Below are 17,220 nucleotides of genomic sequence, written 5' to 3' on the forward strand. Positions count from 1 at the left end.
AACTACTATAATACTGCTCCTATGTACAAGAATATAACTACTATAATACTGCCCCTATGTACAAGAATATAACTACTATAATACTGCTCCTATGTACAAGAATAGAACTGATATAACATTGTTGTCTGTGGATACAAAGGCTGCTCCATCTTCAGGGGGTTTTATATCTTCCGTACTGTTTCTCTACCCTCAGTTTTTTCGTCCTCAGTGTCGAGGGCTGTCGGTGTTATTCCGCTCCCCTCCCGCTCCTTGTTTCTTGCGTTATGTCTCGCAGGAGATCTCCAGCTGTTGTAACTGGAAGTTTTAATTACAGGCACAGGGATGTGCACGGCGGCGGCTCCTACGTCCTGCTGCATAATTGGGGCTATATCCCTCCGCTGAGAGCTGCATACGCACTACGGCAGTGACTGGGGACGCGACTCGATGCTGCAGATGGTCCTCTCTAATAATCTCGTCCCAGCCTCCTGTATCTCGGTGACGGGGGTCCCGATCCGCAGCTCGTGACGTTCTTCAGCCGTGTAATTAACAGGGGGACGCGGTTAATATGTTTCTGCACGTCCTGATCTGCCGGGGATTATCTCCAAATCCAGGATAATTGCAGAATTTCATTTTCATGATTTACAAAACACTTATTGGCTGGAGAGATTAATTAGAAGCGTGAGCCGCCATATTGCTCCCCAGAGGTTGGCGCATGTCGCACTCCTCCGATTAACATTATTTCACTAATTAAATCCAGTTTCTAAGTTTATAAATGTTTTACTTTTCTTCATTGATCTCAATTTACTTCCGATCTTATACCGAAATCGCCTCCGGAGCTGCATTCATAATTCTGTATTCACTACATCCCTTGCAATGCAGCACAGAATTTCCATACTATTTGCCTATCGGATGACAATTTTGATCCCGGTGCAAAAATGTGAATTCGCAGGGGGCAAAATTGAGGTTTATCCAAGAGCACAGCAGCACAGCAGAATTGTGATTGCAGCTCTGGATGTCATTATTGTATTTTTTTTGCTACTCATTTCTTCTTTTTTTTTTTTTTCCTCAGTACCCGCCGAGCTGTAGATGAAGACGAGGAAGCCGCCCAGGAGCGCCGAGCTGCTCGATGCATCTGGATTTCTGGGAGAAAGGGCCTGACGGAGCAAGAGGCGGCAGAGCTCATCGTGGAGGAGGCACGGAGGCTCCTGAAGGAGGATCTGGCTCTGATGGGGATCCGCTGGAGTCCAGATACAACCTTAGAGTCTGGGTCATCTCTGGACACAAGCTCCGAATCCTCCACCGAGCAGCAAGAGAAGCCCCCGACCGCCGAGGTTAACCCTTCCCTGAATTCAGAGAGAGCAGCTCCTGAGCTGAGGAGAATGGAGACGGCTACTATTGCACATTCCTCAGGTGCCACATGTGCCGGGCACCGGGAGCCGAGCACAGAAAGCATTGTGGTGAAAGATAAAGAGAACAACCCCGAAATTTTAGGAAAGTGTCCTGGGACGGGAAGGGTTATTAGCCGAGAATTGGTGATTAGTAGTCCGGGAACTGGGGCCGAATCTATAACCTCTGGGGCGATGAGTGCGGCCATTAAATGCCAAGATTACGGTCACCTTGGCAATGCTGCTGTTGGTGTCACATCTACATGTAATGAAGAAAAGGAACATGTGGCAGATGCCCAGCCGCTCGGTGAAGATCCACCATCAAAGGACAAGAATGTCAAAGACCCTACAGCGAAGGATGGGCCCGATGGAATATCAGCAGGGAGCTCAGATGCCCCCGCATTCAGTATTCCAACTATACATCCTTGTCCTGCTGCCCGGGTGACCGATATCTCCTTACGACCCAACAATGAGGATCCCTCCGCAGTGATGAGCGATGTTCCTGTGATTATCCCCAACAACACTGCGACAAGTCCCCAAAACAGCGAAGCTTCTAAATCCACAGTGGACCCTCCAGCGGGCCCTGCCGCCTCGCCTGCCTGTTGTCTTTCTCCTGACTTCTATGTGGCATCCAGGACCTTTGAGGACAGTTTACAGCTGGATACCCAAACGGAGAAGTTAATTCTGCAGCATCTGCCGTCCGAAAGCAGGAGAGAGGAAGAGAAGGGTACAGAAGTGACCATGGCAGAGGCTCTACCCACGAATGAGCCGATCCTGGGGTGTCAGGGGGAGACGCCTGCGAATGTGGAGGATCCAAATCAGGAACAATTAAAATATAAAGTGGAGAATTCTACAAAAAAGTCACCGGATCCCCACCTCAAGTGGCCGGCAGGAGGTGACCTGTCCCTCAGCGACACACAACTTCAGGCCTTGTTCCAGTCCTGCCAAACGCAGTTGAAGAGCAAACAGCAGGGTCCAGACTCTCGCGTAGCGTCTCCTCCAAAGCAAGACTCCTCCTCAGACCGGGGTCGCGAGGCAACAGACAGCAGCCTGAACATGAGTGGCAGCTTCCTATTCGACAGCTTCAATGATGATCTAAATTTTGGCTCCAAACTCGAGGAGCCTGACCCTCCTCCTCCTCCTCCTCCTCCTCCTCCATCTGATAGCGAGAAGGATAAGACTGAGGCTTCTCAGGAGAAGCCACGAGATGTGAGATACGACGAAGGGTCGATCCTGTTCTCTCAGCTCGATTCCTTCCAGATGGTTGAGGTTCTAGATCACGTGGAACAACCGCCCAAGATAGAAACAAAATTCCCGACTCCCACGGTGGAGAGAGGGGACAACGTGGAGACTGTGAAGATCGTGTCGGACTGGGACGACCTATCGTTTAGTTTGACTCAAGGAATGGAGGATATTTTAGAACAGTGGCCGAATGTCACCACGAATGTCCGTTCTGACTCGAAGCAAGACACGAGGACCATCTGCAGAGAGAGACCCCACTGTCCAGATACTAACTGCGTCCTGCTCACTACCCCTGCCAACTCTCGTTATTCAGAGGTCACCCACCGTAACTCTACCCCAAATGCAGCTCCTGATAGTGACCAAAAACCCAACTCCAGGCTGGAGAGCGGATTGGAGCTGGTTCTCCCCACTCCTCCGAGTGCTTGTACGTCACGAGTGATTGGCATGTCCTCCATAAAATCTGGCACCAAGAGGCCAAGACTGGACTCGCTGGGCAGCCTGAGCTTCCTGTCGCAGGACGTGGATGACTTGTTTGGGTCACGAGGGGAAGTTCTGGATGTGGCGGGGGACAACCGAGAGGCCTCCATTATTGCCCAGGACTTCTCCTTGCAGTTGTCCCAGGACTTATCCTCGCCTCATCCTCCATGCAGCTCTCAGGGGTTCAGCATCATCGATGTGGCCAGCGACGTCGCCTTGTTCCAGACGTTCCTTCAGGAATGGAGGAGCCAGACATCGTTCTCGCTATCTTTGGCCTGTGAGCGGAGATCCAGGGCGTCCTCGTCCAGGTCATGCATCGGTGGGAGGTTTAAGCAAGGTGAATGTCTGTAGGTTCATCGTGGTCTCATTCAAGGTAATGGAGGGCGGCCGCTGTGTGCACCGGTGATGTAATCTGTATTTTTTCCCCCCACACTTTAGTACCATCACCGCAACAGGAACAAGCCAAGGAAGATGACGGCCTCTCCATCCCAGGGTGGGACGACGTGCTGCTGGTGGGCCTGGCCGTGTGCTGGGGAGGGAAGGACGCCTATTACCTGTCCCTACAGAGGCAGCAGGACTGCTCAGGTACGACGCAGAGTATAATACCTGGTGACTTGGTGCAGGCGTCTATAAACCCTGGGGTCCTCTCCTTACAGACATAAGCTCCAGCCTGGCCCCTCCTCCGCTAGACCAGAACCTGTCCGTCAGCGAGCGACTGCTGTCCCTGCAGCCCACATTGCAGCAGAAGCGCCCCCCGGAGGTCATCATGTATAACTTCATCGAGCAGTACAAGGCTCTGGTCCTGAGCTGTGGGGCCTCCATCACTGGACACTTCCAGGACCCAAAGGTAACGATGGGGGCCGAGATGCGTAAGGAGGTGCGTAGGGTGGCGCCGGGGGCCAAGCCGTGTACTAAGGTGTAGGGTACAGACAACTGTGATTTGGATTCTCTTTAAAGGGGTTGTTCATTTTTTTAATGCGTTGCCTTTCTTGTAGGATCAGCGCCGCATCTGTCTTGGTTGTGTTTGGTTTTACCGCTGCATTGAGTGAATGTGGCTGAGCTGTAATACCACATACAACCTCGAGACATGGGTGGCGCTGCTTCTGTAGGACAGTATCACGTTACTGGAGAATGTGCCTGTGATTTTCATACCCGGACCTATTGTTGGGTGTGGATACATCTGCCGCTCCCTTTATCGTCCCCTCCTCGGAGGTGTTGGGGATCTTCCCCGTGTTGTCGCCTCGGGTGTCATCTCCAGGACGAGCGGCGCCGGCTCTCTGGATTTATTTCAGGATTAGGTCTGAGCAGCTTATCAGTGATGGGATTATCAGGACACGACGATCTGCAGGTAATTAACTGGCTAACGATTAACCGGCCGCCGCGGCAGGAGGCGATGATATCACCAGGGGATGTCGGGACCGGAGCCATAATCAGCCGCCATAATGCGACCAGATCAATGATGTGTAACTTGTGCTCTAGTCACATCCAGAGCTGCTGGTACAGGATGGACTGGACTCTGTCAGACATGGCTGCTGCGTGATTTCTGGGGGTCTCTTGCTTTTGGGTCTTGTTTTGCAGGTCGCTTGCTGGTTACTAGATCCAAGCTCCAAGGAGCGAACACTTCACAACATGGCGGCCAACTTCCTCCCACAAGAGCTCCCCCTGCTGGACGGGGTAAGCAGCGGTCAGGGTGTGCAGAGCCTGGGCCTCAGCACCAGCAGTGAACAGTCCGGACGGTATCGGGCCGCCATAGAGAGCGTCCTCGTCTACAGCATCATGGGCACCTTACACGGATTACTGGAGAAGGAGAATCTGCGAGGTACGAGATCCTCAGCCCAAGGGTCCACGCCGACATCTACCCTGTCCTTTGGGGGTTCCGGGGCTGACGTCTTCTCTGTCCTTTGGGGGGTCCGGGGCCGACGTCTTCTCTGTCCTGCGGGTAGTCCGGGACCAATGTCTGCTCTGTCCTGCTGGGGGTCCGGGGCTGACGTCTGCTCTGTCCTACAGGGGTCTTCAGCAGGGTGGAGATGCCCACACACTACTGCCTGGCTCTGCTGGAGCTGAATGGCATCGGCTTCAGTACAGAGGAGTGTGAGACCCAGAAACACATCATGCAGGCAAAGCTGGACGAGATCGAGGCCCAGGCGTACCAGCTAGCCGGGCACAGCTTCTCCCTCACCAGCCCTGATGACGTCGCCCAGGTACAGAGACATCAGCGCCACACAAATCTATACAACCCCGCTAATATATAATGTATCTTATCCTCCAGTCACTTCCAGAGCTGCGGTCACTATTCTGCGGTTACATCATGTCTTATCCTCCAGTCACCTCCAGAGCTGCAGTCACTATTCTGCTGTGATGTGTTATCCTTCCTGCGGAAGGTTGAGCGATCATCAACATTCTGAATGCAGCTCTGGATGTGACTGCAGTATGGGATCAGATAATGGTGCCGTGTCTCCGGGTTGCTCTTTTTTAGGTTCTGTTTATTGAACTTAAACTGCCCCCCAATGGTGACCTGAAGGGTCCCGGGAACAAGAAGACGCTGGGTTACACCAGGCGGCCGGCGCTGAATGGGAACAGAGTCCGACTCAGCAAGCAGTTCAGCACCACAAAGGTACCACCCCCCCCCCCCTTCCTCTTCCGGGGCTCCCCCGTATTCAGGGCCTCGGGGCAGCAGTGATTTTCTTTCTTTCCAGGATGTTTTGGAGAAGTTGAAGCTGCTGCATCCTCTGCCCGGACTCCTCCTGGAGTGGAAGCGGATCACCAACGCTATGACCAAGGTGGTGTACCCACTGCAGCGGGAGAAGAGCTTCTGCCAGGGTCTGGGCATGGAGCGGATCTACCCCATGTCCCAGACTCACACCGCCACAGGTACAGATGGAGTGTCATGAGCTGCCCCCGATGCAGAAGTGGAGGTGAGACTGGGGGGCAGTGATAGTGCTGGTGGGACCAAGGGGCCAGCAATGGGGCTGGTGGGCTGGGGGCAGCAATGGTGTTGGGGGCCAGCGATGGGACTGGGGGGCAGCAACTTTGCTGGGGGCCAGCGATGGTGCTGGTGGGACCGGGGAGCAGCGATGGTGCTTGATGGGATCAGGGATCAGAGGCCAGCGATGGTGCTGGTGGGACCGGGGGCAGCGATGGTGCTTGATGGGATCAGGGATCAGGAGGCAGCGATGGTGCTGGCGGGACCGGGGGCAGCGATGGTGCTGGCGGGACCGGGGAGCAGCGATGGTGCTTGATGGGATCAGGGGGCAGCGATGATGCTGGCGGGACCGGGGGCAGCGATGGTGCTTGATGGGATCAGGGGGCAGCGATGGTGCTGGCGGGACCGGGGGCAGCGGTGATGGTTTATGGGTCGGCGTTTAAGAAGATTAATACAGCAGTGGTTACATTGTGGGGGCAGCGATGAAGAAGTTTACGGACGCAGAGATGGTGGTGATGAAGAAGGTTGGGGTGGATGGTGAAGCTGGGGGGCACCAGGGAAGTTGGGGGCCGCGGGGTGGGGTATCTCGTCCTCCTGACGTTTCTCCTGTTCCAGGCCGCATCAGCTTCACTGAGCCGAATATCCAGAATGTTCCCAAAGACTTTGAGATAGAAATGCCGCGTCTGGTTGGGGAGAGCCCCCCGTCTCAGGGAGCGTCCGCCTTCTCCAAGCAGAGGTAGGTGAAGACCCTCATCATCCGCACGGTTATAGGGGCTCTCCGGTGTCGGCGTCTGTCATAAGCTGCAACGTCCCTATTGTTTTAGAGGCTGAAAACTTACCTTGTCCTGCTCACACAGCTGCAGGGTTGGTACAGTGTATCTGTGTAGATCTTTTACTAATCCATTGTAACAAACCCGCAGCTGTATGAGGACGCCGCCCGACCGGATGCATAGTAGATGTCTCCAGTCACTGAAACCAAGCAGAGAGCGTATATTAGAAAGTGTTCCCTGGAGCTGGATGATGGGGGTGCTGATGATTTATGACCGTCTGTGGCCCATCTGCTGTGTACTGTGGGGGAGCTCTGCCGTGTCTTGGCTCTCCCTCTACTGAGGGGGGCTCTGCTGTGCCCTGGGGGGGAGCTCTGCTGTGTCTTGTGGGGAGGGGGGCTCTCCCTCTACTGAGGGGGGCTCTGCTGTGCCCTGGGGGAGAGCTCTGCTGTGTCTTGGGGGGAGGGGGCTCTCCCTCTACTGAGGGGGGCTCTGCTGTGCCCTGGGGGGGAGAGCTCTGCTGTGTCTTGTGGGGAGGGGGGCTCCCCCTCTACTGAGGGTGGCTCTGCTGTGCCCTGGGGGGGGAGCTCTGCTGTGTCTTGTGGGGGAGGGGGCTCTCTTTACTGAGCGGGGCTCTGCTGTGCCCTGGGGGGGAGCTCTGCTGTGTCTTGTGGGTAGGGGACTCTCCCTCTACTGAGGGGGGCTCTGCTGTGCCCTGGGGGGGGGGGGAGAGCTCTGCTGTGTCTTTGGGGGAGGGGGCTCTCCCTCTACTGAGGGGGGCTCTGTGTGCCCTGGGGGGGGAGCTCTGCTGTGTCTTTGGGGGAGGGGGGCTCTCCCTCTACTGAGGGGGGCTCTGTGTGCCCTGGGGGGGAGCTCTGCTGTGTCTTGTGGGGAGGGGGCTCTCCCTCTACTGAGGGGGGCTCTGCTGTGCCCTGGGGGAGAGCTCTGCTGTGTCTTTGGGGGAGGGGGCTCTGCTGTGTCTTTGGGGGAGGGGGCTCTCCCTCTACTGAGGGGGGCTCTGCTGTGCCCTGGGGGGGGGGGCTCTGCTGTGTCTTTGGGGGAGGGGGCTCTCCCTCTACTGAAGGGGGCTCTGCTGTGCCCTGGGGGGGGGAGCTCTGCTGTGTCTTTGGGGGAGGGGGCTCTGCTGTGTCTTTGGGGGAGGGGGCTCTCCCTCTACTGAGGGGGGCTCTGCTGTGCCCTGGGGGGGGGGGCTCTGCTGTGTCTTTGGGGGAGGGGGCTCTCCCTCTACTGAGGGGGGCTCTGCTGTGCCCTGGGGGAGAGCTCTGCTGTGTCTTGTGGGGAGGGGGGCTCCCCCTCTACTGAGGGTGGCTCTGCTGTGCCCTGGGGGGGAGCTCTGCTGTGTCTTGTGGGGAGGGGGCTCTCTCTTTACTGAGCGGGGCTCTGCTGTGCCCTGGGGGGGAGCTCTGCTGTGTCTTGTGGGGAGGGGACTCTCCCTCTACTGAGGGGGGCTCTGCTGTGCCCTGGGGGGGGAGCTCTGCTGTGTCTTTGGGGGAGGGGGCTCTCCCTCTACTGAGGGGGGCTCTGCTGTGCCCTGGGGGGGAGCTCTGCTGTGTCTTGTGGGGAGGGGGCTCTCCCTCTACTGAGGGGGGCTCTGCTGTGCCCTGGGGGAGAGCTCTGCTGTGTCTTGTGGGGAGGGGGGCTCTCCCTCTACTGAGGGGGGCTCTGTGTGCCCTGGGGGGGGGAGCTCTGCTGTGTCTTTGGGGGAGGGGGGCTCTCCCTCTACTGAGGGGGGCTCTGTGTGCCCTGGGGGGGAGCTCTGCTGTGTCTTGTGGGGAGGGGGGCTCTCCCTCTACTGAAGGGGGCTCTGCTGTGCCCTGTGGGGGGGAGCTCTGCTGTGTCTTTGGGGGAGGGGGGCTCTCCCTCTACTGAGGGGGGCTCTGTGTGCCCTGGGGGGGAGCTCTGCTGTGTCTTGTGGGGAGGGGGCTCTCCCTCTACTGAGGGGGGCTCTGCTGTGCCCTGGGGGAGAGCTCTGCTGTGTCTTGTGGGGAGGGGGGCTCTCCCTCTACTGAAGGGGGCTCTGCTGTGTCTTTGGGGGAGGGGGCTCTGCTGTGCCCTGGGGGGGGGAGCTCTGCTGTGTCTTTGGGGGAGGGGGCTCTCCCTCTACTGAGGGGGGCTCTGCTGTGCCCTGGGGGGGGGCTCTGCTGTGTCTTTGGGGGAGGGGGCTCTCCCTCTACTGAGGGGGGCTCTGCTGTGCCCTGGGGGGGGGGCTCTGCTGTGTCTTGTGGGGAGGGGGCTCTCCCTCTACTGAGGGGGGCTCTGCTGTGCCCTGGGGTGGAGAGCTCTGCTGTGTCTTGTGGGGAGGGGGCTCTCCCTCTACTGAGGGGGGCTCTGCTGTGCCCTGGTGGGAAGAGCTCTGCTGTGTCTTGGGGGGAGGGGGCTCTCCCTCTACTGAGGGGGGCTCTGCTGTGCCCTGGGGGAGAGCTCTGCTGTGTCTTTGGGGGTGGGAGCTCTCCCTCTACTGAGGGGGGCTCTGCTGTGCCCTGGGGGGGAGAGCTCTGCTGTGTCTTGTGGGGAGGGGGCTCTCCCTCTACTGAGGGGGGCTCTGCTGTCCCCTGGGGGGGGCTCTGCCGTGTCTTGTGGGGAGGGGGGCTCTCCCTCTACTGAGGGGGGCTCTCCCTCTACTGAGGGGGGCTCTGCTGTGCCCTGGGGGGGAGAGCTCTGCTGTGTCTTTGGGGGAGGGGGCTCTCCCTCTACTGAGGGGGGCTCTGCTGTGCCCTGGGGAGGGGGGCTCTGCCGTGTCTTGTGGGGAGGGGGCTCTCCCTCTACTGAGGGGGGCTCTGCTGTGCCCTGGGGGGGGGGCTCTGCCGTGTCTTGTGGGGAGGGGGCTCTCCCTCTACTGAGGGGGGCTCTGCTGTGCCCTGGGGAGGGGGGCTCTGCCGTGTCTTGTGGGGAGGGGGCTCTACTGTGCCCTGGAGGGGGGGGCTCTGCCGTGTCTTGTGGGGAGGGGGCTCTCCCTCTACTGAGGGGGACTCTGCTGTGCCCTGGGGGGGCTCTGCTGCTGTGTACTGGGGGAGAGCTCTGCTGTGTCTTGTGGGGAGGGGGCTCTCCCTCTACTGAGGGGGGCTCTGCTGTGCCCTGGGGGGGAGAGCTCTGCTGTGTCTTGTGGGGAGGGGGGCTCTGCTGTGCCCTGGGGGGGGCTCTGCTGTGTCTTTGGGGGAGGGGGCTCTCCCTCTACTGAGGGGGGCTCTGCTATGCCCTGGGGGGGCTCTGTTGTGAGGGATGGGTTTGTGATATTACTTCTCTGGATGTTGCTGATTTTAGGTGTAAGAAGACCCTCCCCGGGGCGCTGGTGCCGGCGGGTCCTCTCCGGGAGGAGAGGGGGCTGTCGTTCCTGGTCAGTATGCGGCACGCCTTCGTCCCGTTTGCAGGTAACTCTGCCTGGGTCGCTTTGCTCAGGTCGCTCCTATAAATGTCTCACGGCTGAGTGCGGTGTGGGGGGTCCGGCGGTGGCGGACAGACGCTCATATCGGGTCTTGTGCCCCCTGCAGGAGGGATGATCCTGGCAGCAGATTACTCTCAGCTGGAGCTGCGGATTCTCGCTCACTTATCCCGGGATCGTCGCCTCATCCAAGTGCTGAACAGCGGCTCCGACGTCTTCAGGAGCATCGCAGCCGAGTGGAAGATGATGGAGCCGGACGCGGTGACGGACAGCCTGAGGCAGCAGGCCAAACAGGTGACCCCGAAACGGGACCCCATAAATTGTATTTATATGTCTTCCTGTGCTGGAGAAAGGAGGCGACTCTCTGGTCTGGATCTGATAGGAATACTATTATAACAGCTGAAGGTTTGTTACAGTGTAACAGCCACACAACTGTGTCCTGGCCTAGATTCAGGGCCAATGGCTCTCACCTCCGCTGATACATTGTAATGAAAAGGCTGCAGGTGTTACCCCCAATATAAGACCCCAGCGAGCAAAGGATTGTGTGTCCCCTGCCTGGGATGTGGCGCAACTCTACTGGTAAGAATGAAGGGCTGCCCCCGACCTCTGCCCCCGACCTCTGCTGGGGGTGAAGCGTATTCAAACCAAACAGCAAAAAGAGCGGTGACTCCCGGGCGCTGCCGCAGAGTGTAGACGAGGGTGCATGTTCTCTACAACGTGTTTCGAAGTTGGGTTGACTCCGTCATCTGATAAAAATATTCTTAAAGATGCTTTTAATCGCACAAGAATCTCAAGCAATCGAAATGAGAAAAAAACCAAGAAAAATGTAATAAAAAAACACCAGTAAAGGGAGACGAGAGCAGATGAAGTCTGAGCCTGGTGACGGCAGATTGAAATCGGTCAGATCTGCGGTCTCCTAACATTGGTCCAATATTCAGAGTGACCCTTTTACTGTCAAAGGTTCTACCCCCAAAATTTTGAGGGTCATTTTCTGGAGAGATATGACTTTCAAAAATCATGTAGCCCCCCACTAGTATCAAACCAATGACTAATAACACTCAGGCCGGGGGGATTCTCCTTGTCTCCGGTGCGGCGATCCTAAATGTAATGGCTGATTATAAAGCGGAGGATTCGGTGAGGCCGGAGTGACTCCGTGTTAATCAGATTCCTAATTGTGGAACGTCCATTGTGATCTACGGGATGTGGGGACGACACGACCTCTTCATTGTAGAGGAAACATAGATAGAATATCAAAAAGAGGGAATGAACCACGCACCCATACAAGTCTATGCATGTGAATCATCGGACTGCACTCTGGTGTCATCCGAGTGCAGTGCAATATCCACAGACTCAGAGAATGGAGAAGATGGAGAAATTACGAGACACTCGGATGACACTGGGATCCTTCTCTGATCAGCGTCTGAGCCGAGTGTCATTAGCATAACTGGGCCGATTCTCCCCCATGATGGATTATATGACCGTATGAGTGAACCCGAAAGCTAAACCGGACCCCAAATACTAGAACCTTTACCGGAGCACGTTATCAATGGATATCAGAAACGAATAAAGCCAGAGACCCAACTATCCACACTGGCTCCTGAAGGGTTAAATGAAACCATTGAAAACGCAAGACGGGGTCTCCAAGTTCTAGCAGATCCACAAATATTAATTATATATATACTTTTTTCCTTCCAATATTTTTTAGGAGGGAAGAAAGAGGAATTTTTATTGAAATTTGTATTTATTTTCTTTTAAGACCTCACATTTACTCGACATAATTCACATTTATTTATAACAAATTGTCTTTCGCTGCAGCAGATTTTACATTTGTGATTTGTATAAACTGTTGGTGTTAATTCTGGATTGTTTTTAGCTGTGTGTAAGGAGGAGGCTCTTTATAACTTCCTATACCTGATGAAGGAGTAGAAACGCCTTGTGTGAATAGAGATCCAGAGAGCCTGCTCTCTCGTCTGCGCTCTCTCGTCTGCGCTCTCTCGTCTGCGCTCTCTCGTCTGCGCTCTCTCGTCTGCGCTCTCTCGTCTGCGCTCTCTCGTCTGCGCTCTCTCGTCTGCGCTCTCTCGTCTGCGCTCTCTCGTCTGCGCTCTCTCGTCTGCGCTCTCTCGTCTGCGCTCTGCGGCAGCGCCCAGGTTTCACTGCTCTTTTTCCTGTTTGAATCCTGATACATTGTAAGGAAACATCAGGTGAGTGATCAGGACAGGGCCAGAAGGGGGTTTTGCCTACTGAAGTTTATATGAACTGACAGCAAGCAGCGGTTTTGGGAATGGTAACTGACACGCAGAGTCTATGAGGAGGTTGCCGGTCGGGCAGCAGCGCTCCTTTTCGCACCGTTCTCTTCCCGGGTTACATCGCGGTTCGGGTCGTTGCTGATTTCTCTTTTCATCTTGTAGATTTGTTACGGGATCATTTATGGAATGGGAGCGAAGTCGCTGAGCGAGCAGATGGGCGTCAGGGAGGAGGACGCCGCCTGCTACATCGAATCATTCAAGACCCGATACACCGGTGAGAGCGGAGATGAGCGGCGCCTGCGGCTTTTCTGCCGCTCATGCAGCGGCCGCCTATTTTGAGTTTTGCCTTCAGTTTGAGTGGGATCAGTCATTGGATTTCAACCTGATAAACCCTTGAGATAAGCGGTGGCCAGATCTGTAGACCCGCTTATCTCCTTCCCCTGCTGCAGTAACGAGCCGTTTTGTGAGGAGCTGCGGTTCCATCGCTCTTTATATTTCCAGGAATTCAGCGGTTTCTCAAGGAGACGGTGAAGAATTGCGCTGCCAGAGGCTTCGTGCAGACCATCCTGGGCCGGCGCCGGTACCTTCCCGCCATCAAGAACGCAAATCACCACGCAAAGGCTCATGTGAGTGCTCCTGCGGTTACGGGGCAGGTTTGCTACAGTGTGTCAGCGCTAACCAGCAGTAGAAGCCTCTGTCCGGTTCTGCACTCGGGGCCGATGGATCGGAGATTACAGGGGAGATTCAGGCCAAGACCAGCGCCGTCCGGCCATATAACGAGTCCATGAACGCTCGGCCGGTCCATTGATTGTTAGTCCTCGGAAGCACAAGAGCAGATGTGCTGCCAACCAATGCTGATTTCCACGGAAACAATCAGCTGACTAACTTCCGGTTTTCAGGCCATTGAAGTTTCTTTGGGCCAATTATCGGTAACGAGCGTTCTTCGGATCAGTTATCGTCCGGTGGGAAGGATTCTTGTGATGGGTCTTCAGCCTCTAAACATAAGGATTCTCATTCACTGACAGCAAGCAGACACCTTAGACATGGAGAGGGATTGGAGGCAGCGCTGCCTTCTATTCGGCGGCGATCGATCTTATGACATAGGACCAGACGTCTGCCGCCTCCACCGCGGTTTTACCTGTTATAGAAACAGAGTAATGTGTGAATCTGCGCCATGGGAATGACGGTGCGAGGTGTCGCGTCTGTTTCAGGCCGAGCGCCAGGCTGTGAACACGACCGTGCAGGGGTCCGCGGCCGACATAGTCAAAACTGCCACAGTCAACATCCAGAGCCGCCTGGAGGAGGCCTTCCCCAGCGAGCCCAAGTCCCACGGGCACCGGCCGCTGGCCCGGCTTAAAGGTGAGTGGTCCGGGTATGAACGACGGCCCCTTAAATGTTCGTCTTACGGTACTGGATTTAGTGGGTTAAACACTGGAGTCCGAGCAGTTGATAGAAATGACCTTGAGTCGGGATCGCTGGCGGCTGCCGCTCCGCGGAGTCACGTGATCGGCTGGCGGGTCGCTGCCCATTATGTTTGCTGTCAGCACAGACGTGATGAATGTGACCGGCGAGAGAAGCGGCTCCTGGTGGATCCATCACTGACGCCGAACCAGAGAGCGGAAATATCCACCGCAGTTTGAAGGAAGTGTCTGACCCCGTATGTCCCAGCCACACTGTGCTATGGCCTGGTATCAGCTGCAGCTCCGCTCAGCCTGGGCCTCCTGGTGCATATACAACAGCAGTGAAGACTGACACACCAGGGTCATGGAGGGTTGGGGGGATTTATACACCATGATCTGAGGGAAGGTGGTGACAACCTCCATGCGATTAAGTCTGTGGCTGTCACCTACAGGATCCATACTCTGCTGTGCAAAAATTGTCGGCGGGTGGGAAAAATGCTGCAAACAGACGGGAAGATGACATCAGGGCTCCGGGGCCGGATCATCACCCCCAGGACTCCTCCTCATTAAAGATATTGGCTGGATGTTGGGGGTCGTTGTCTGAGAAATCCCCCAAATTTAATCTGCAGTCGGACAACGACCCCCAGCATCCAGCCAGTGTCATTCATAAGAGGAGTCCTGGGGGTGATGATTCAGCCCTACAGAGCGCTGATCTCCCATCATCCCGTCTGTCTGGGATCACATGAAGAGACAGAAGGATCCGCACCAGCCTCATACACAGACGGTCTGGGGTCAGTCCTCCAAGATGTTTGGGACAATCTCCTGCCGAGATTCTCCATAACCTGTGTACAAGTGATGAGGAGAAGTGATGGAGGTGACGGGCGGTCACCAGATACTGATGATGGAGGCGACGGGCGATCACCAGATACTGATGATGGAGGCGACGGGCGATCACCAGATACTGATGATGGAGGCGACGGGCGATCACCAGATACTGATGATGGAGGCGACGGGCGATCACCAGATACTGATGATGGAGGCGACGGGCGATCACCAGATACTGATGATGGAGGCGACGGGCGGTCACCAGATACTGATGATGGAGGCGACGGGCGGTCACCAGATACTGATGATGGAGGGGACGGGCAGTTACCAGATACTGATGATGGAGGCGACGGGCAGTTACCAAATATTGACGACAAGCGGTCACCAGATACTGGCAATGGGCGGTCACCAGATACTGATGATGGAGGGGACGGGCAGTCACCGGATACTGATGATGGAGGGGACGGGCAGTCACCGGATACTAAGGACGGAGGCGACGGGCAGTCACCAGATGCTGACAGGATTTGCATTTCTCTTTTCTTCACTCACTTTACATTTTGTTAATTAATAACGGTCAGGAAAATATTGAGAAATGTTGAAGAATTCTTTCTTCCATCCCCTGAAGCCCCTCTCCTATAGTATTTATCCAGAGATGACAATCTACAGTGTCTCCCTGAAAATTATCTCCCCCAGCCAAAATAGCTTACACAAACAAATGCCAGCCAAGAAGTGATACAACCTAATTGAAATGCGAGCATCTTTCTCACTGGCAGACCTAGGGGCTGATTAGATGCAGGCTTGCAGTATTTTGCGTATAGCTGTTGAAGTTTGATTCTCAAATCTATGGTCTCATCGGCACCGATACGAAATATGGAATAACTGAAGTTCCATAATTCTGATAACAATAGGACCTATATTTTTAGTGGCAGGGTCTGCCAAGGAGCTATATGCTCATTTTTTCATAGCCAAAAACCCTTCCATGGAGCTGTAGTGCAAAAGAACCAGAATAGCAGACCGCAACGGCGCGATGTGTGGTCTCTAAATGAAGGTAAGATCATAATAATAGAAAATTTGGTATCACTTTTGGGCTTCTGGGATCCCAGAAGTTAGAGTTTTTTAATAATGACATGAAGGGTTGAGCCAAGCACACATGATGTCAGCACGGGGAGGTGTGGGCAGGTCTCTCTCTTCAGTATAAAATAGTTTGCTGAGGTTGGAGATTCATTCATTGCCAGAGGGGTATAAGGACTATAAGCAACGGATCCTGTTCGATAACCGTCTAATCAAATTAGGTAGCCCCTCCTCCACCTGTATTGAATCATCTCAGTGATCGTATAGTAAGTTTCCTCTTTTAATCCTTATTATTTAGTGTAACTGCTTATGTATTTTAATGTCTCTTTGTAAAATCCTTGTGTATATATATATATATTTTTCCTAAACACTGCCTCCCTTTTGGATTAAATATAAAGTTTAATAGTTCTGTTTCTTGTGTCCTGTAATCATTCCCTCCCCCGAAGCCATACGCTGCCAGAACGCAGGCGTCCGCCCAGGCCTGTATTATATTTCATTTCTGGACGATGGTGGCAGCAAATAATAATAATCGGAGTATCGTGAAGCTGACAGTGACAGTACGGGGCGTAAACACATATTTCATGCGTTGGAATCCGGAGGTGTGACGCCATGCTCTCACTGGTCGCTTGCCGATACCTCGGTGGAGAGTAGTGGGGACCGTGTGCTCGCGGATCCCTGACGAAATCCGTAACACAGTGACGGCATGGCGAGATATTGTGTGATCTCCCCGGTGTCGTCGCTGTGGAATACCTGACAATAACTATAAACTATTAACCCTTCTAATTCTGGAAGCTTCTGACTTTGCAGCAATTTTTCCACATCGACGCCGCTGAATTGGGGGACGGAAACAGGACAATGAGGGTCTGGCTGGGGATTTCTGGGGGATTTTAACCTTTTCTTGTATTTTACATTTAGGACAATCTGTAAGAAAAGCAAACCCTTCTACTCCAAGACGTGGCGCCTTCTTTATCCTGCAGCTGCACGATGAGCTGCTGTATGAGGCGGCTGAGGACGATGTCATCCAGGTATCGCTGCCCTATTTATTCCCTGTAGCTCCGCAAGATGCCCGATTACTGCTCCGATGTTCATTGCTGTATTTTATATATACAGTACAGACCAAAAGTTTGGACACACCTTCTCATTTAAAGATTTTTCTGTATTTTCATGACTTTGAAAATTGTACATTCACACTGAAGGCATCAAAACAATGAATTACCACATGTGGAATTATATACTTAACAAAAAAGTGTGAAACAACTGAAAATATGTCTTATATTCTAGGTTCTTCAAAGTAGCCACCTTTTGCTTTGATGACTGCTTTGCACACTCTTGGCATTCTCTTGATGAGCTTCAAGAGGTAGTCACCGGAAATGGTCTTCCAACAATCTTGAAGGAGTTCCCAGAGATGCTTAGCAGTTGTTGGCCCTTTTGCCTTCACTCTGCGGTCCAGCTCACCCCAAACCATCTCGATTGGGTTCAGGTCTGGTGACTGTGGGAGCCAGGTC

The 17,220-nt window shown here is 54.6% G+C and overlaps 1 protein-coding gene across 5 annotated transcripts in view; it reads left to right on the forward strand.

Annotated features, from left to right (window-relative positions):
- LOC141230008 (DNA polymerase theta-like) overlaps positions 1–17,220 on the forward strand; it is a 37,363-nt gene that overhangs the window by 14,990 nt on the left and 5,153 nt on the right. For 3 of the 5 annotated variants that reach the window (XM_073667531.1, XM_073667535.1, XM_073667532.1), the window contains exons 17-30: positions 1,049–3,420; positions 3,522–3,668; positions 3,740–3,930; positions 4,662–4,902; positions 5,091–5,284; positions 5,560–5,697; positions 5,780–5,954; positions 6,622–6,742; positions 10,056–10,162; positions 10,283–10,467; positions 12,582–12,693; positions 12,921–13,045; positions 13,631–13,778; positions 16,631–16,740. In XM_073667531.1, coding sequence (XP_073523632.1) covers positions 1,049–3,420; positions 3,522–3,668; positions 3,740–3,930; positions 4,662–4,902; positions 5,091–5,284; positions 5,560–5,697; positions 5,780–5,954; positions 6,622–6,742; positions 10,056–10,162; positions 10,283–10,467; positions 12,582–12,693; positions 12,921–13,045; positions 13,631–13,778; positions 16,631–16,740 — 4,366 coding nt within the window. The remainder of the gene's footprint in view (positions 1–1,048; positions 3,421–3,521; positions 3,669–3,739; positions 3,931–4,661; positions 4,903–5,090; positions 5,285–5,559; positions 5,698–5,779; positions 5,955–6,621; positions 6,743–10,055; positions 10,163–10,282; positions 10,468–12,581; positions 12,694–12,920; positions 13,046–13,630; positions 13,779–16,630; positions 16,741–17,220) is intronic. The other 2 variants (XR_012296634.1, XR_012296639.1) reach the window with 2 other exon arrangements.

The sequence above is a fragment of the Phyllobates terribilis genome, unplaced genomic scaffold, assembly GCF_046119375.1.
Source record: "Phyllobates terribilis strain yellow unplaced genomic scaffold, ASM4611937v1 Scaffold_2__4_contigs__length_985480577, whole genome shotgun sequence".
Classification (NCBI taxonomy): domain Eukaryota; kingdom Metazoa; phylum Chordata; class Amphibia; order Anura; family Dendrobatidae; genus Phyllobates; species Phyllobates terribilis.